The sequence below is a fragment of the Bombus impatiens genome, unplaced genomic scaffold, assembly GCF_000188095.3.
Source record: "Bombus impatiens unplaced genomic scaffold, BIMP_2.2 scf_0216, whole genome shotgun sequence".
NCBI lineage: Eukaryota > Metazoa > Arthropoda > Insecta > Hymenoptera > Apidae > Bombus > Bombus impatiens.
Window position 1 is genome coordinate 607,763 of NT_176635.1, and position 20,955 is coordinate 628,717.

The window sequence follows — 20,955 nt, forward strand, 5'->3', positions numbered from 1 at the left end:
TTTTCCCATAATCAAAATGAAGAGTATGGCACATAAGGCATGTAGAAACGATCCGTTTTATAAATAGTTATCGATAAATCAATGGTATCGATAGAAGGCACAGGAGGAAGAAGCGCAACAAAGTAAAAGAAACTGAAGATATAAAATAAATTGCATACTCGAGTACAAACTAAATATTGATATTATTATATTACAGGCTGGACATGTAAATGAAGGACGTGATCTCAGAAATTATTTATAAATTGATATTAAGTATTTCATTAGCTGCATGAATTAATAATAATCTTGAGCAAAGAAAAAAATAATCTGGCACATATGACGACCGGCAACAATTTATTATAATTAAGGACAATGAATTCATTGGAGAGAAGGTAATGGAGAGCAGTTTAAAAAGCAAATTGCAGTTTAATTAGTTAATAGTAAGTCCTTGAGCATACTCGATCTTTTCGTTATGAATTGAAACCTCTGTATAATCGATTAACCTACTTTCGACGAATTAACGATTTTTATCGATTTCAATGTCAGTCATTCGATACACACGGATAGAAACACAAGAATTCATGTAGAGGAAGACAACAAGGATCTAAATGAAGGTGTAGTATGAAATACAAACAAGTACAATTATTTTAATAAATCTGTTGTATTATCACCATAATATAATACAATTACTGCCACAGCGAACAGTCAGTAGAATAACGTGTGGTAACACGTATCCACGCTGTTAAATTATCACCTAGGTTTACAATGAAAAATTAAAAAGAGAGAACGGAAATAAAAAGTTAATTATACTTAAATAAAGAAAACAGTCTTTCAAGATAGAGATGTAATAACTGCGATATGAGATACGATTAGTTATTTCCTTATACGCGCACAAAATGATCAACTTATCCTAAATTGCGCTATGTGATAAAGGAATACTGATACCTAAGCATAATTTGCGAAAATGCCCCGAAACGTGATAACACGTTCGAAAGTAATTCTGGTGTCTCGATTACGAGACAATCGTATTTTATAAATGTTATATCATTCGTTAAATGCAAACGTTTACCAAATCTACATGTAATGGTAAAGCAACGTTTCTTTTCACGTGATGACAGTTTCGTTCGTAAAACCGCCGACCGATATGATTCATTATTTGTACCTAACGAATTAGGAGGTTTATTTTACGATTTCCTTCCACATTTTAATTGCTCGATTATATTCCGAGTACGTGTGCGAAATGCGTTCTGAGTATGATTTATGTCATTTAAACGATGATACTTGATTACCTGATTACAAAATCTCCCCGCATAACTTTGTCTTTCCTAATCGAATTCCTCAACGAACAATTACAGGCCGGTATTACATGTTAAAAACTTGAAATCATGACGGCCATTACGATTCAATTGACATTAAATATTTAACAGTACCATTAATCATCTTTTGATACATCGGATTTATACGTGTATCCGATATATATATATATACCACGTAAGGTTAAAATCTACCCGAGACTTAACTTAGTTATTAGTCGATAACTCTGTTATCTCTTAAACTCTCATTGGTTGGCAAGGTATTCAGAAACGTTTCTTTCAAATTTTATCGCAGATTGTGCTTTGTTATAGTCGCAGATCATTAAAGTTCAACAACTCGAGCGTTAATTATATTTTATATTAAAATCTTATCCTAACACATTGTTGATCGGTTACAGGTTAACTTGTGTTTTTATGTATAAAGTAGAATTGTTCGATCTTGCATAAAATAGGCGGCGGTACGCGTTAATTTTTACGTAAAATAACTGGTCAACAATGTATTAACAGCCCATTAGGTAATATTGGCAAAGTCTTTCGACGTTGGAAATGAAATATATAATTACATTCTTAAGTTAACAACTTTTAAGTGAAAGCAATACCACGATATTAGCGAAAGAGCCATGGAAAATCTCGCATGCATAACGGTGTATTCAATTCAGCGATACAACTTTCTCTGTGGTATTTCCTACGTTTCCATGACATCATCGTTTCTCGAATACCTCTTTACTCTCTACTCTATGACCATACAATTTCACGATGATTTTCAACAAATTCCTGGGAAGCGTGATTAAACGCCTTCGAAACGAAAGATGCGAGTAAGTGTGCACTTATCGGTACTGCACATAGCAACGATACAATATATGTAAATATGTGAACCGATCCAAAGGTAGTCGTTATCGTATAATACACCATTAATAGATACGCAGTGGTATACGGTGGATCGTCCAACTTTTCTCGTTTCGCTTCATCCAAAGATCAATCGTATTACTTTGTATATAAATTAATCGCCCAGTGATCTAACGTTTTTCATAGGACAACTATATTCTCCTTGCTCCCTGCATTTCGTGCAGAGGAGAAACATTATTCAACGACCCATGCTCTCTGTGAATTACTCTGTGAAGCTTCAGTGTTCGAAGTATCCACACTGTTCAGCCACGTTGGCCTCAATACCTAATTAACCGAAGTTGATCCGGCTACCGTCTATTCTTCAAATCTCCTCGGTCGTTTTCCGATTCGCGTTTCGTGCCGATCCGCGCGGCACAAGATGTTTAGTTCCAGAAAATCCTTTAATCCGCTGGATAGAAACGTAAAATCGCACGACCTTGAATCTCAGAGTGACACAGCTTGCGGACCACGTCGAGAACCTCTTCTGCAGGATAAACGGTATGTGGCGGGGGCTCGATTTCACCGGAAGCCACCAGCTCGACCAATTCGCGAAGTTGCTCCAGAGTACCAGCCTCCACTGATTTGATACTCTGTTGCCATTCCTCCGCGCGTCTGCTGAATTTTGGTAGCAATCGATCGGCCACTTCTTTGATCACGAACACCACGCCTCCTTTGCTCAGGCATTGCATACTGCGATGTAGACTGCGCGAGGTTGTACCGAAATCGATCACCACATCCACGTGACCTTGACAGGCATCCATCGTGCGCTCGATCAGCTGTTTCTCGTACAGATCCTCGCTCCATTGTACCACGTTCACGCTGTAGTGAGAAAGGAAACTGTTGGTGAATAAATCGAATGGACTTCGGATAGGATGCAGATGGACTCGGTTATTTAGCTATCTACTCTAATTTCTTGCACCATATGTATAGGAGATCGAATGGAAATTAAAACGATGTTTCGATAAAAGGGTAGAAAGATTTAGGCGATCAAGGTATTGTCTGAACCAAATCGGATTTATTTGGATTTAATGAAAATATGTTTTATTGAAATAGGTTTCGATAAGGGAAATTATTTAGTTGTAAGATCGAGGTGTTGGGATAGGGTTTGAATTTTTAAATCGTTACACGGGACTGATTTGTCAATTCATTAACAACCACAATGTTCAGTGTAATGCAATATTCCGTTTGTAATATCTTCGATCAACTTATACGTTATTGAATTTTGGTTTGTAATATTTTGTTAGAAAAGTTATTAAGGGAATTCTTTCCATCGCTGTTTCCAGAGATCTAGGTTTTATAATTTTACGAAATTTTATAAATAGTATAAGCTATCTTCTTTTTAATGGAAATTATTTTTATATCTCTGATTTATATATATCTAGCGAGTAGACTGTGGATGTTCATGTAAATTGATGTTTTTTCTGAATACGATTAAAAGAATGGAACCTAAACGGAAACTTGCTTTATCCTCTGAATGTTGCAATGAGCACTGTACTTCGGATATCTTGAACATATAAGGCTCACTAATAGTATGCTACTGAGCTTTCGTGAAGTATCCATTATTGTAATACATCTCTCTTCTATCTACAATATATAAATTACTTTATTCAAGTTTCCCAATAATGTTGCGTTCATGCACTACTTCACTGCTTGGTCCTCAATAAATTAATTTCGATACCTAAGTCATGTTCCTTATTCCTAAACGTGATACTGGATAACAGACAATACTACATATCAAACAATACTACTTCTACTAATCTAAACCAACTACTTACTGACAAGTGCTCAAACAGTTACCTTTAAATCACCGACAATCATTTCATCGAAAATGTCCTTATCGACACGATTTCACCGATACCTAGTTTGCCGACCATTTTTATTTACCCACACATCAATGCGCTAATACCTTTAATAATTAATATCACCGATATAGATTAAAATAATAACTTTAATCTATTTCCCCGTTTGTCTATTTATATATAATAAGATAGCATTTTTCTGTTTCTCTTAATTGTAATTATTATTTGGAAATATTCACGCGGACATGTAACATGCTGATAACTAAGTAGATAACTATAAGTCATAGTGAGTTTCATCATTTTCCCGTTTTTCTTTACCTTTTTATGTATGGAAATGAACGTGTAGATAAATATGTAGATGAATAGAATAGTCAACGATGACACATCACGGTAGGTATAATATAATAATTGCCGGCAAAAAAGAACGAGGGAGACATCGATCGCCAGTAATTTAAAGGTAATCGACTGCTGAAAGCTGTACATGCAAATGAAAGACGACAGAGTGCAGTGATTATCAGAAATTGGAATACATTATACATACATATAGACAACGACATGTTTCGATCTCTTTTTCAATCCTTTTTATCGGTTTATATAATATTCAAATCGGATGACGCATCGCGTATATAAAAGTATGCGGAAGAGATCCGAGATACGAATTTATGTAATAGCAATCACGGAAAAGATAGATAGAATCGAGCAGAACGTCGATGTATCTAAATGACTTTATCATTGGTGTCGACACGATCAATTAGCTCGAATAACAAAAACAAAACGACTTTGCTAATCGACCAAACACTGCCAGCTGCCTAGTTCAAAGATCAACGACGAACAATGATCAGTTTAATACGCGTCGTTCATCTAGCAACCAATTAAAGGCGAGTCTAGCTTCAAGAGAAGGTCAATTCCCATGGTGAATCGTTAAAAAATTTATATGTGATATCACATGATTATTTGTTATCATGTGATCATAGTTACAATGTGATTATTTGTTATCTCAATAGATACGCTAATGCTCAAGTGTATCCAGATATGCATTTGTTTATATTTGATAAGATGCAATTTAATTACGGAATTCTAGATAAAAAGAGAACTACTTGAGTCTTTAATGACGCATACGAATTGGATTTTCAACTGTTAGTCAACAAATACGAAACGGTAGGAAATCCTCGTTCCAACTTAATGAAAATACTTGATTTTTTCGAGAATCTTTTACCTCTAATCTATTTGAATTAAAATTCATTAGTTTACCGACAGTACTTTATCTTCAGTTTTTCCAGACTATGAGCTTGACGAAACATTACTACTGTCACTGAGTTCCCAGAGAAACGTAATGTCCAAGGTCAGATGACAGGTGAAAATGTCGAGAATTCATTGTTCGGGAGCTAACAACACCAAGAATATCATTTCTCTCGAAGGATCTCGCTTCTTCGTCGCAAAGAAAACATATCGGCAATAAGAGACGTATTCGCAGTAAAAGACGTATTTGCAATAAGACACGTATTTACAACAACAAACATATTTACAGTTCCTATCGTCTACCATCTAACATCAACAAGGTCGTCCTATCCGACGCTCAAAACAACTCACCGTTGGAATTCCTGAGCCATAGTCAGTCCATCGTCTTTCAGCGAAGCGATTGTAATGGTAACCCTATCCTTCATGTTGCTGAAGTGATACGCCGCGATTCTCAGAGCCCAAAGTGCCAGACCGCCAGTGCCAACAATTAGAATCTTGCAAACGCTCTTCTCGCCTCTCTGCTTCAGCACCGCTTGAACGTGTTCATGAGCAGCAAAAACGGTGTTCATGGCTAATAGAGCACCAGCTGGTAACATGGCCGCTACGCTGAGGCTGACGTTATCTGGTATCTTTATAAGATACTTCAGATCGTGAACGACCAGGTATTCGACGTATCCATTTGGAATTCCCTCGTAAGGATAAAGAATCACTCGATCTCCAACCGTGTAGCCGCAGTCCTCGGGAACATTCGCTCCAAGGGACTCGATCACTCCTGCTACCTCGTATCCAGGGAACAGAGCTGCGTCACGGACTCCGTGATGAGGCAACGATGCCGGGAAGTCACCCTCCAGAGAAACATCTGTCGCTAAACTGCTTCCACTGGAGACAGAGGTCAGGCTGGATAGGCTTGGCGAACGACGAGGATGGTAGCAAGCACCTGCACACATCACCCGGATCCGGGCTCCGTGCGCTGGAACATCGGGAACAGGAACGTCGAAACTGAACACCCATTCGCGACCCGTCACGCTCGGGCTGTCGATGGACACCTGTCTGCATAGTTTGTTCATCTTCTTCTCCCTGCAAAGAGACACCAATGAATAGGCTGAAGGGTACTTTGAATATAAGTAAATTAGGTATATTTCGTTCTGCGCTTTTTATTTTACCCACTAAATGTTATTACGTGGATATTATATTTTTTCGTTTCTAATTTTCGTACAGCGAATATTACGCGCATTGTATGTATTTTTGCAGAATTAAAATTTTATGTATGAACATCCGCAGTCTGGATACAAAGTATCGGGAGAAAATTATTTTTGGGATGTTTCTCAGTGTCAAGCTTATATATACACATATATAACGCAAGCTATGTCAACACTGATACGTTCTTTGAGTCATTTTCGATTCAGTCGAAAACGAAAGAATTCTCGCTTATATGCGCGATTCTTCGTTTCAAGTTTATACTAAGATCTTTTCCAAAACGTCGAAGATCTCGTCCATTTCACGAAAACAAAATTGAGATACAACGATTTGATGAGCGAAATTGTATCCGCCGTACGAAAAAGTATGATACTGTTATATTTTATAAAAGTCTACGAGCGAGGAAATAAATTGATTACGTTAATATCAATTATATTAAACAGCGAAAATTTCCAGACAAGGCCAACAAATTACAAGCGACGTATCGGAAATTTTGAAGCAGCCGCAACCGCAAGCGGAAACACGCCGTTAGCCCCAGTTTCTACGCGTCAGCTGTTGCCTCTTACACAAGACTCCACCAAGGTACGTATACGACTATATCATATATCAAGATAATCGAGGCAATTTCACACTCGCGCTGGCCTCAACTCTCTTTCAATAAACGTAATTCACTAAACGAGATTAAAACACATGCATACCCGTTACAAGGTGAGAAGGGCTTGTGTGTGATCGGTGCCACTGACTCCAATTCGACGGGCATTCTGTATCAGGCTTTTCTTACTTCTATTTCACAGTGCTCGATTATTATCAACAACTCCACTCTAAATCTATTCTCGAAAAATTTCAATCTCCTTCAAGAGGATGGAATCTCGTCAACGAATCTCGCGACTCGATTCTTCGAATTCACAATAAGATCAAACGCTCGTGGAATTATCTCACTTTCGAATATATCAAGTTGAAACTTGGTTGAAGGCAAACGAACGATTGGAAGGGAACGACTTCGAGTTACGAAGAAAATAAGAACTTTGGTAAAAACAGAGTACGTTGCTCTGTGAACGCGTAAAACGTACTAGTGGAGCGCGCTCACGCTCCTTCACTTTTATACCCGGACGGGCTTTCTCGTTCAAGCTGCGTTAGTCATGGTAGGCAGAAAAGGAGTCATGGTAGGGATCCGAAGAAACGGAACGTAAGCAGGTACGAGCATTCGCGTACCACGTGCAACCTCTGTTTTTCTCCTATATCGACGCCCTCACGTTCGTCCAGTGCTTCGTGATAGACGCATGAATGAGGCGGAGATAGCTCGTGTTTTTATTTCGATGACGACTGCCATCGATTTAACTCTTCGAACACGTATTTCGAGACTCCGTGCTGCAAATTCTATGATCTTCGTTGGGGTGCCCCACGTGTTGTTCGTGGAATATGTTTCCGAACAATAGAAGTACGTAAAAGCAATAGAAGAGGTGTAATTATACGTTTCTCGATAATAGTTCACGTATTATCGACATTACGTTTTATCGTGAATCGATCGCGATGTATTCGAAAATTATTTGAGAAAAACGCGATGAGATCGTTCTTTTTCGTCGATTCGCTGATTGTTATCTTATTTACGAGTAAAATGAAATATTTCAACTCCTTGTACTTATTCTACTGGGTTATTCCTGTGCAGCTAGAACGACCTTGATGATGTGAGAATCAAGAGAATCTTGTATCTTCTTCACCGATAACAAATAAGAGAGAGAAAAAAAGCTATCGTATAAATAAATTTGTGAACATATATAGCCTTTTGACGATGTAGCAAAATAAGAACGAATACTTCTTTATAATAAAAAAAATTATTTCTCTATCAGCGATATTTCTTGCGTTTTTGGTATCGGATATAAGAGATACACAAGAAGTATTAATAATTACGTTGCAATGTTACCCAGCGTTACAACAACAGATATCTTTGACTAATATGAGAATTTGCATGATTACATCTAATCGTCGTCTATGGAAAAAAACGTGAAATTAAAACTCAGAGGGGAAACAGTAGTCTTTGTATCTAAAGGTGTGCAGGTGAGAATTTGCTTGATTATAATTATATCTCGTTAGAGAATTTGCAAAAATATTGCCTTATCCTCGACGTGTTAACAACGATGGAAATCTTCATCTGATATTGGAAATTTCTTGAAATCGCATAGAAGTAATTCGGAGAATGTAAAGTATATATCGCGTGTTATTCATCGCTAAGATAAGGTAATCTTTCTATAACGATCACGAGAAACCGTCTGACCATCTCGTATTTTCATATAACGAATAGATATTGGATATATAGACAACACGATATCAATGAATATGGGAACTCAACATGTTCTGAGACAATAAAAATGCTGATATACGTTATTAATTATTCAGATGTGTGAAAGTTATATATAGTCGATATTTAATAAACATTATCTTATCGGCAGAATGTTCTATTCCTAAAGCGTAACTTTGTTGAACGAGTAATCAATATTCTTCGAAATGTGGTTATTTCTATGTCTTGACTTGTTTCAAAGTCGATAAGTAAATTTAACGAATATCGCGCTGAATGAAGCGATCAAAAAATTACCTTTAGTAACGTAATTAATATCTTTGAAGTCTTTTTATTGCAGAAAAAGGGAGAAATTTCTTTCATATTTAACGTTTAGTTTAAGTATCTAAATCAATATCCAGATTCTATATTTAATATAAATACTTTCAATATTGAATTGGCTAATCGTTTCAAGTAGCGTAAAGGAACGATGAAAATGCAATAAGTTATATATAAAAGACTATAATTAATGTAGTACGATAATAAATTAATATTAAAATGGTATATTAAAAATAGATAAATTAATGAAAATAGATCGTGGCTCTGTCTTAGTAAAATTCAATGTTAAAAACGATTGTTAAAAACGATTGTTAAAAACGAAAAATTAAAAACTCGTGATTTTTACAGAGTTGTTTAAAAAAAAAGCTAAAGACTAATTTGGAATTTGAATATCTTGGAATAGACTCTGAACAGGGTAATTGATTCTTTTCTCAAACGACGTAGAAGATTGTAAAAACGATCGATAAACTTCGAAATTTTCCCGAATCTTTCAGTTGGATTCTCTTAAATGTTTGATTTAACCTTCCTGATCACTAGTGTTCTCCAGTGCGATAAAATAAAATAACGATGATCGGTTATTAATTTGATGTATCATATGGCACTCATGTGACACATCATATGGCATATCATATGGTTGTGCTTATAAAGAATGACATTGTTTTGTTTTGACTCAAATAATACGCATATGTATGTAGCCATGTGTTTATTATTGATCAAGTGGTGACATGGATCTTATCAACTTCGCGATGACCCTTCCAATGCTGTCCAATTTTCATCGTACGTCATACGAATCCGCATGCAAATAATCGCTGAATAATTTCAGACAAGATTCACCTTGAGACGAAATTAATTTTTCCCCTAAGAAATCGTCGCCAATTGTTCCAAATACTTCACGATGTGCTTTAAATTGCACGAATTTATTTCGCCAGCGACGATGCTGATAACGACCGATTTACAATATTTAAATAAAACCAAGTATCATGTGTTGTACACGTGAACGTAAATGGAAATGGAAAAGAAGAGTCCTTCAGCGGCAAATAAAAAGCACACTCGATTGTGAAATATAATAAAAATACAGATAAAATAGAAAAAGATTGTGAGTTATGTGTAGGAGGGATCGTGTTGGCCCTCGTACTAGTTTCAGACGAAGTATCATAATAGCCAGCGTTCGGTTATCGTCAAGAAATTATCAAAATCTGGGTTAAACATTCGTTTACGAGAATAATTGCCCGAGTTTTTCAGTAGGAGATAGAATAAACGTTGCCTCTGAAATTCGTTTCCTCTGTTTATCAGTTTCTATAATTCATTATCAAGTGATTTATTCGATAAACCACGAGCATCTTTTTGTAATATTTGCATTGTGGTACGTTTATAATTGCTTGACACATAAGCGATCGTCAGCAACAAACAGGAACTTGGGGCAAGTAGAATAAACGAGGAAAGGACAGCCCTAACGTTAGATCTAGTATTACTTGATCCTTAACTCGTTAAGAACCAAGTAGTGAAATAACATGTGAAAAATATGTAAATGCGATATTATTGCATAGTAAGAAACTTGGGAGTCTGGAAATCCGAAGATCTAAAAGACTGAAACTTGAAAAATTTGAAGGTGAAACACTGCGTTTCAAACTATTATTTGGCCTTGTTAGAAAATACTTACATTGTAATAAACACGATAGCAAAGATATTAAAAGATATAAAAAAAAATAAATTACGGTGTTGTCAACAATCGTGATTGAAGAAGGTCATAGAAAATAAAAAAAAAAAAGAAAACTATGATCTTCTTTATCACGATTGTTGACAACAAGGTAATTGTGAGAAGGTTAATTAACGAGGTCAATTAAAAGGAGTTCACCATTTCAATAGAGAGAATAACGCAACGCAGTTGCAATCTTTTTCAACGCATTGTTCGAGTAAGTCAATTCGATGATAATGACGTACGATAACGTCAACGCCTACATTTCCTCCGTTACCTAATTAATTCTAACTATTAGCATTAATACATCGTGTCTTTGCCATTATATCTGACTGGCATCGTTATTATCGTAGGTGCGAAATTTGCAGTCACATCAAACACGCGGAAACAGACCGAGACAGACAGTTTGTCTAGATCCCGGAAATGCTTACTTCATGCTGTACTGAAATAGCATGAAACACGATAAGAAGACAATGTAGATACTTAAGAATTATTTTAGGTTTGTCCTAGAACCGTCTTTGATTGTTTCGCATAACGAACAAAGTTCTCATAGCGAATAGGAGCAGGACTCGTGATAACAATACCAATGAGAGTACCATGTATTTATTTTTTACTTTACGATTCTCCAAATATTTTAAAAATAATTTTTTAAATGGTGCTTTAAATTATTTTTTGGCAATCCTTTAATCGTTAACAGACTATAATAGAGAAAATTCCAGTCCACGCAAATTTTGTTTTAGTAGTATCATCCTGTAATAATACCGTGGCAATGTTACGTAATAACCAGTGCAAGTAATAATTTTGCCACATTTCATCCACTCATCGAATAATAGCGAGAATAATTGAGAAATAATTGAATTGCATTTGTTTGACTTTGTTCTGTAAAATAAATCTTTTCCTCTTTTAAACATTTCCAAGTGATTTTTCTAAACTCATCATCTTGTAGGCAATTATTTCACTAATATTTCTAAGACGGATTTCTAAAGAAAGGAAACCTAGACGAAACTGAATTGTTTTCACATAGAGCTAAGAAACAGCAGCAAAATACAATTAGCTGCAATTACGATACTAACCTTGGCTTCGAGGAGGAGCATAGTGCCTCATGCAGCTTGCATTGTGTAAGAACGTGTTTGTCATTCGCAATAGGTAAAAAGATACTGTTATTCGTGCTTTATACCATATTTTGATCGCACATCAATCGATTATCTTTTTGTTATCAAAAATACGATTTATTATTTTATTTTTAAGAAAACTACCTTGTCAATACCTTCGTTATACTGAAGTCGATTATTATATTGTTGATCAACTCGTTTTATCTCGTACAAACAGTAGCTGTTTGACGCTTTTTTATTACACGATATGTACTTTACAAACTGTTTATATAATAATCTTATACAATAAAACAGCTCAACCATTCGAATAAATGGTATTAGAGAATATCTCGCTAATACGTTCCCTTGGTACAGAACAGAATCGATCAATTTTCACACAAAGTCCCCCAAGCTAACATTCACCAAGCTTTTGTATGTGTTTTAATAATTTTCAGATTATTCCACTCTTTATCTGATGTTTTCAATTAATAAGTTGCCACAATATTGAGTCAACGTGCATCCAAATATTAATCACGTTAATTCCGACAAATGAACGAATGTCTAACAACACTTTAATGTATTTTTTTTTTCTTCAAATGACCAAATAATATTAATGATGTCACTGATATACTAGTAAATTAAAGGCTTGAAATCAAAAGACATCATAATTAAGAAAGAATTAAGCTTCAAAATAGATACGTTTTTAATTCGTTTTACCACCACAATATTCTGTCACACAGATACTTTGTTGATGCTCAGGATAGTTTCGACAGATGATACATAATATCGAATTATTATCGTTACTTTACGACGAAAGAACATACCAGAAATAAAATATGCCACACGAGCAACTACGATCTAATAGCATCACAATAACAGTCGTTCAAAGTACATAAAATCATGCTCGTCTATGGTTCATCATCACGATTAACGATACTTGAATTATTTCTGGAAAAGGTTCTGCAGAGTATCCTTTGCAACGGTTACATTTTAGACGTAAATACTGTGTGTTATCTCATTTAACCAGGTGTTATACCATTACTCGATCAGCTCAATAGAAGACATTGATCATCATTATTCCAAGGATTTATGTATCAAAGAAATCTAGATTGAATTGAAAAGATTGTTTTGTAAGTTATTGTGATGAGTTCTCCACAACGAAAAACGGAAAATCGAACGAAAAAATGATAAAGATTACTGTAATATTCTCAAATATCCTTTTCATGATTTTATATTCATTTGAACAGAGAAAAAAAACGTTCAATTCTGGAGAAAAGCTATTATTAAAGAAATTCGCGTTAATGCTATCACGGATAAAATTTCAACGCAGAGTATATTTTTGTTATTTGAAAAATCAATAAAGCTAAACGAACGCGATTTTTATTATCGTTATATTTAATATTCGCTAAAAATAAAATAAAAAAGAAAGTAAAATATTATTTATAATGGTTAAAAATAACATTGTGGTGGTATTATTATGAGTGGATAATATTACAACAAAAATGGAGAGAAATTTCACCTTCCTTAAGAATATCTTCAGCATAAAAGTGAAACAAGGAATTACATATAGCAATAACAATTGTTTCATATTTTCCTCAGATGTAAATAATTTTCTAGCGATAGGAAGATTTAGTGGAAAATCACTCTAAGAATGCAGAAGGATCAAATAACAATAAACACTTTTTAGAAAATTATTATCTTGTACTAAAATGGCTATTAGTTATACAAATACGTATACCGACGCAATTTATGCGCTGTGAATGAACCAACAAGCAGCTGATCTCATCCTGTATTTCCAAAAGACAAAGAGACTCTCGCGATGCGTTCACTGCTACTTGAAGACAAAGAAACTTCACAGTACGATTTGGCATTACACAATAATAACAATAATATCTCAAAAATACTTATATTCCACAATTATCTAAAAATATCTCTGTTTGTTTCTATGTCCACCGCCATATCTTAGACCACTTTACTACTTTGTCTATTTCACAGTTCTTCTTTTCCTTTACCTATCCTTATCGTTTGAAAACATGTTTACGATGTCAGTATTTAGAGATTTTATGATTTGACAAAAATCTTCTATTTTCAAGCGCAATCTAAAGATTTCTCACGTATATCTATCAATTAGACAGTTTCTTGTTAAAAATCAAGTGTAAGTCATTCTATCGCGCAATCATCTTTATTATTGAAAACTTTATCACATGATACCGAGTGCTATGAAGAGAACAGTGAATCATAAACCTAAAAAACCAGTATTTCACGATAAATTCCACTATTTCCAGATGAATGCATCACGCGTATTTTCTCCAGAACAACAATTTCTAGGTACTCTTTATTAGAATAGTGTTTATTTTTTCGTAAAATTATTTTTATTTGTGCATCCAATAATTTCTCATCACAGTTAATGTATATTTCGTTCCCTGGAACATTGTAAATATTGTTAAATGGACGCGAAGCAACACGCAGTTGGCTTTCTAAATTTGCACACGATATTCTTATGCCTTCGTGATACACATACATAAATCAATCGCGCGAAAAAAAAAAAAGAAAAGAAATCGTTACACCTAACGCCTACTACTATCAAGAGATACTTTCCTACCAAGAATCGATCGTACATTTTACCAAAGGAACAAACAAAATACTTTTTTTTCAGCAAAATTTCGTCACCACATTACGATATGAAAAGGTTTTTATTTCCAAGCACGAATTGAGTCGCAAAATGTACGCATGTAATCCGAATCCTTTAAATTTTATACCAGATGACCGTTTAGAAAATTTCCAGACTACACAACCGTGCATCTTCTCGAACTTTTATTTTCGCGTAAATCCCACCGATGAAAAAATTGGATCATCGAATGTTTCTCACTAGTTCTGTAGTACGTGTAAACAACGAGTTACGAGAATGTTTACAAAAATCGATCTTTAGAATGATTACAGAAATCGCATGCCATCACGATTCTATTACCACGCGAAAATCTTCCACTGAAGAGAAGGAGAGCAGTACTTTTACTCGTAAGAGTGACACGAATCGACAACATATATATGCTACCTAAATCTTGAACTTAACCTCTATTTTCAAGCAGCATCTTTGTCTTTCCAAAATTTTTAACTTCTATGTAGAAGATATGGTGTTTAAGTTAAAAGTAAAGGCCTAAATCTCGTGTCATGAGACAAACAAGTAAGAGGAAATAAATAGAGCGGAATCTGTGTAAATATTTACACACATATGGATTTATATTTCTTAATCGTTAATACAAAAATTCTACGTTCCGAGTGCACAATAGTTTACCGATTACAACAGACCTCCGTTTATATTGACTGTATTCATTTGAACCAAACTTTAGTTATTACCTGATTAAATGAATTCCGTGACGGTTAGATACATTTATCTGAACATGAATTCCTATTTCCATAAATCAAAAAATCATAGGTGATGAGAAAAATCATACTGTATGTATTGTATATACACCAATTATATAAGTTATTTGTTTCTCGACAAGTTCATATAAATAGAAATCTATCGTAATAATATTAATGAATTGACAAATAACAAGTTCACGAGTTTACAATTTTATATTAAATAATCGGATAACTTGTAATTTACAAAATTTACTTCAATAATTTCATTTGCTTTATCATCAAGATCAATATAAGAGAATCTAATGATTTGTTACTAGCAAAATTTCACTATTTTGTAATACATATTAGTTCAATTGTGCAAGAAAGTTCTGATTGATCTCACTTTTCCAAGCCCTTTGAAAGACAAAAATGAAAACGAGGATTTTACCATGAACCGATGTACATAAATAGCGTAGTGCGCGTGGTGTGAGACTGCATCAGAGGGATACGGGGAAGGGGAACTCGGTCGATGCCGTGGAACCGTGGCACGTTGGAATCACGTGCACATCAGCAAGCATCCGCGTGCTCAGCCGAGCCACTCCGCTCGACACGCTCTCACCTTCCCGAGTACAATGCCCGTGGTGTTTCGGATCATGTTTACTCCCCCAAATAAGCGACTGCGTCCGTTAGAAAATTTTATCGGTTGCGTCGCGAATATCCGAACTTTTACCAGCATTACGAGAATTTTTGGAAAAATTACTATGTATATATAAGCCGCTTATTTGCCAAATTGGTTCACGCCATAAAACAAAGAATAGAGAATATTGATGAAATTATGTAAGATACTAAATTTTACTAATTTTATAAGGCACTTAACTTAAAAATTATTAAAATGTCCCGGAAAGGAAGTTGACAACTTTGACCAATGGATGGCTTATATCAATATTTGTGTACAATATATACTTTGGGCTTTCTTATCTTGTCAATAAACAAACAAACTCATTCAAACAAAAATATGGACACGTCAAAGGAAGATTAAAGTATTGTACATCATCGGTGTGAGGCAAGCCATCGGTAACGCTGGTACATGTATATGTATAAGTAATATAAGATAGATATTTTTGGACGTTTTAAAAGCAGTTATGACTGATGAGGTTCAAGCATGGATGGAAGGGAGAGTGTTTTGATGATAGGGCTCCGGTAATACTACTGGAGTGACGCAAAAGCCTTGTTTTTATTCTTGTTCCTTAAAGGGGTTTGAATAATATGATCGATGAGAACGTGGAATTTTTAGATTAATAATTGAAGGGTGAGTTCGTATGTAAATACTTCTATTAAGATGGATGACTTTTAATTACACTATCTAATAACCTATTATCAATTTGAGCCTTTATTACAGTTAATAGCCATTTAAGCCAGCTGCGTTGTTTTGGTCTTAGATTTTGTTGAAGAGTTTCTTAAAAAATTATTACGTGAAAAATTCATGGGCGTAGTAGGGTTAATAAAAGTACCTATTATGTAATATAAAACATTCAATCATGAGAGAGTACAGCTACTAGGCCTTATTTTGTATACATATACATAATATAATTATAGCGGAGCTAAGTTTGTTGAATATTCTTTGAGGGTCACGTTATTATAACTCGTTTCATCAAGGGTTACCTCGTTGCGTAACGCTACGCACCTGGACAATATGCGGCTCTAACTTTATAGCAGGATATCTCGAAACATTATGGAGCAGTACAAACTTTATTAAACAGAAGCTTAATTCATATACGGTATTATATACAGTAACGAATAAAACCACATTTTTCTGCAAAATCTTGTATAAATATGTAAAATATAGCCTTCGAACTTATAAGCTTACATATGCATGTTTAAATCATAATTCATTATTAGTAAGCAGTTCAATAATAAAGTTTAATAATAAATTATAAATAGTACACAATGACTTATTTTACTGAAACGTAAAATTTTAATCACTGTAAAATTGATACATGAACTGATTGTAGGACTCTGATTCCTTTACAAACCTAACCTAAATTGATGTAAAACTAACAATGTATACTAAAAGCGACATAAAAACCGTTATAGGAATCGAAATAGAAACTTTGATTATAATATTTACTCTAAATAAACATTCTGCATAAACGTTTTAAGAAACAAAATCAATATCGTAATAATTCTCAACTTTTCTTATATTTTACAAGAAAATCAAACAAAGTATCATGTTTATCATGCTGTTTTTAGTTCCCACCAAATTTTATAAAACAAACTATAGCTTGTACCGATACTTTTATTCATCACTGTACATATACATATAAAAATATTGATATACAAAATTTAACAATTCCATGGCTATCGATTAAGATAGAATTAAAATTATGTGTAATTGTTGTGTCTGCTTAAAAGTGAGACATCAACGCAGGGGAATAATAATTCTTGAGAAAAGACGTTTAAGAGGATTACATATTATATACAACTGGTTTGATGCATAGGCGATGCAGCATTAGCTGATGCAGCATTAGTAACATCCAAAACATTAGCTCAATGCAAGGAGAAATAAATTATGCGTTTGTCCTTGCATGCGTCCTCGAAACGTGATATTATTTTGTCTCGTATGACGTCGTTTCGCTGATAATTTGAGAATATCGTTCAAAAATCTTCATGAGAGGATGTCAACTGACAAAAAAGACAAATATTTCTCGTATTAAAACAAATTGGCAGCAATGAAAATGTAATTATTTATACGAATCTATCTGGAATATTTTAATTTAAAATAGGCAAACATTTTTATGGGTTACCTTTGATTTGCTTAAGTAGTAGCTTCCGTTAAATTTTTTTGCGAAATATGATAAATATAATAGTACTGTTCCCGCATTTTAAAACTGATATAATCTTAAATTTTTGTTATCGATTCTAGTCCTTGAAACGATGACCGTGAAACAAATTATCAGAAACATTTCGGAGATAAAAATGGTATATACTGATGTGCAAACCGAAAAAGTTATCAAATAAAGGCTCAAGTCCTTTGCATTCACTAACATTTATAAGTTGACGACCAACCTTATTAGTACGTGTTAGAAAGTTACAACCAGACCTCGAACCTCTCTGCTCATCAAGAAAAAAGTTAGTGATCGTTAATGAATCGATTAAGGCAAAGGTATAGTAAATATACGTCCTAAGAAATGATCCATATAGTTTGCCCATTCATAGACTTCATTTATGATAATGCATCGTAAATATACATAACCTCTTTCTTAATTCTTGAAATTCTACTGTATATTTAAAAAAAGAAAATAAAAATTTCAATAAAATTCAGTTGCGTAGGTTATGGAATGTGTTCTTGCATTTAATCAGCGATAATATTTTTAGCACGCCAGTGCATCTTTTACACGCGCTGAAACAAGCAGCCGAATTGATTACAGCGCAAGTTCGGCTTTTGTTTACACTTTCATAGGTCGATGAATGCGCCTGATTTTAAAATACCGCTATTTTGCGAATATAGCGTAGTTATTCGTGATATCGCGCGTTTCGTGGTATCGCGGTATCTGTGCGAAGTGGTAACATAAATACGTATCGTGAACGATCAGTTGATAACGTGACACGTTTCTATGTTCCAATCAGCTGTTCAGGAAGCGTCATTCAGGGGCACGGAGTTGGCACGTTGTTGTCGATATCGGTTACGTGAAAACACCTACAATATCTGACGTAGAAGTCAGTGGTCGATATTAACTTCTTTTTCTGCTAATCTAGTTTTACTTCTCCATTGGAAAATTAATAGATTTTGTAAGCATAAAATCCAAAATTACATGTAAATTAGCGTAACTGAATAAGATACAGTAGTATAATAACAGTAATTTATGATTACTATATTACAGTATATTGTACCCTATCATATATAAAGCATTGTATCATACATTCTGATTATTAATCGCAAAAAAATTTGCAGGATGACTGATATTTTAAATTTTGCGAAATGTCAGCATATTCGAAGAATGCACTTACTATACGGCCAGGTCTAAAATACAGGATATATATTTCGTCAACAGAAATTCACATACGACAGTTTTTTATCACCAACATTCATCTTTTCATTAACATTACAAGACAAATCAACTTTTTCAATATGTAAGCACTTGTGCTCCGCATAAGTGATACACATACACTAATTGTGAATACAGAAACACTCGATCATGGAATTGAGGAACTTTATATAATACCCGATGTCCTACCTAACACTTACGATCGACCACAGGGACATTAATTTTTCCATGAACTTAGCTGCAAATCCATAAGCAATTATTATGAAAGACAAATCAAGGTTGATTCCTCACCTTACAAATTAACCGATTGATAATATCGTTGGTGTCAACTGCTTTCACGAAAACACGTAAAACGAACACGTAATGCTGACAGTCACACGCCAAGCCTTCGTTTTATTCTGATAGATTTACTGTGGAGGGCAGAATCGTATCCAGCGAGGGCGCTTCACGGGGAACCACCATCGCGCCGACTCCGAAAAGTCTGCAAATCCAACGTCGAACTACGACCTATGGAAGGGGTGTCATCGATCGCACGTACACAAGGCCTATGGTCTGTAAGTATAGCAATCCCTTATTTTCTATTCTTTAGAAGAGGACGAGTGATAAACTCTTATGAGTGGAAAACTCCGAACAAGCTTCGGATCAATGTATTCATGAATCACGATTTTTATTTTTCAGAGTACATATATTGTTAGTTGTATTGGATATATTTTATTAAATACATCCGATTCGACATGCCTCCTGGTCCTTTTAGTTCAAGTATCACTTTATTAAACATAATGATATTCTTTCCAATAAGGTAATTATTGATAGAGATGATTGAATTGGAAATTTTTAAATATTTAATCATAGATGAGACATAATATGGGCCAACCATTGTATTTTTATATTACGTAATGATGTTAGTTATTATATATAAAAGAATATCTTTTCGAAACGTCAAATAATACTGACAAAATTTTGAATTATTTGGTATATGCATTACAATGTATAACACATGTACGCAAGATTTTTTAAGATTCACAAAAAATTTAAAGATTAGAATGAATTGCAGATTGCATAAATGGAATACGCAGACCTTAGGTCGATACTGTTTTCTAAAGAATAATTTTGAATAAAAGACATCAACTGTCAATTTTTGCCACGAATAGGTGATTACCATAAAAATACATATAAAGGATAGAGTACGCGAACCATATGTTACCGTGTAAATGGATATGATATGGCAATAGAAAAAAATGCTGCATAGAAGTTCCTTGTGTCTTCGTCTAATCAGACATGCACACTGATATCGTTCGTTAATCGATATTACACTTCTATATTTACTGCATGAATGTGGATATTATACATAGGTATTAGACAAGGATACAAAGGACTTCTATACAGCGTTCTCTTTCTATTTTTATATCACTTTCCCAGCTCGATCACGCACTCTATCTTTATATCTCTATAGTGATTACACAAGAGATCCCACTGTACACTAATTTCAGCCGCCTTCTAGTATACAAGTCTTATCTGTTGCTGTTAATTATAAATCTCATTGTAATAATATTCGATATTTATTAACAATTAAAATTATACGTATAAATCGTTAGAAATTCTATTTTATTTCGTTAAATTTAAGAATGTAAATATTGTAGACATTCATCTATCTATGCCATTTGCAGTTTAAAATACGCCGGCTAAGTTTAGGATCCGCTTCGTACGAAGACAGAACGTTGAATGAACGCGAATTACGACTTCATGACTCTTATATA

At 34.4% G+C, this 20,955-nt stretch overlaps 1 protein-coding gene and 1 long non-coding RNA gene across 4 annotated transcripts; one reads left to right on the forward strand and one right to left on the reverse strand.

Annotated features, from left to right (window-relative positions):
- Nucleotides 1–621: 621 nt before the first annotated feature.
- On the reverse strand, nucleotides 622–19,643 carry LOC100740978 (quinone oxidoreductase). 3 transcript variants are annotated; one of them, XM_012383348.3, is made up of 3 exons: nucleotides 19,490–19,643; nucleotides 5,567–6,292; nucleotides 622–3,014 (listed from the first exon to the last, which is right to left on the reverse strand). In XM_012383348.3, the coding sequence occupies exons 2-3, from the start codon at nucleotides 6,280–6,282 to the stop codon at nucleotides 2,579–2,581; spliced, it is 1,152 nt and encodes a 383-aa protein (XP_012238771.1). In that variant the 5' UTR covers nucleotides 6,283–6,292; nucleotides 19,490–19,643; the 3' UTR covers nucleotides 622–2,578. The 3 variants fall into 3 exon arrangements, with proteins under 3 accessions (XP_012238771.1, XP_012238770.1, XP_003487990.1); XM_012383347.3 differs by lacking the exon at nucleotides 19,490–19,643 and adding an exon at nucleotides 7,111–7,504; XM_003487942.4 differs by lacking the exon at nucleotides 19,490–19,643 and adding an exon at nucleotides 7,111–7,501 and having other exon boundaries at nucleotides 622–2,996.
- LOC105680509 lies at nucleotides 6,292–7,242 on the forward strand. The gene is made up of 2 exons (XR_004461383.1): nucleotides 6,292–6,776; nucleotides 6,869–7,242. It is a non-coding gene; the product is annotated as an uncharacterized LOC105680509 (long non-coding RNA).
- Nucleotides 19,644–20,955: the final 1,312 nt, after the last annotated feature.

Bases quoted from the DNA above. Each gene is read 5' to 3' on its own strand.
- LOC100740978 (XM_012383347.3), bottom strand. From the start codon at position 7,172: ATGCCCGTCGAATTGGAGTCAGTGGCACCGATCACACACAAGCCCTTC. The intron at 6,293-7,110 runs GTATGCATGTGT...GTCTCTTTGCAG, and splicing joins CCCTTCTCACCTTGTAACGG to GGAGAAGAAGATGAACAAAC. The intron at 3,015-5,566 runs GTGAGTTGTTTT...ATTCACCAACAG, and splicing joins ATGGCTCAGGAATTCCAACG to TTTCCTTTCTCACTACAGCG.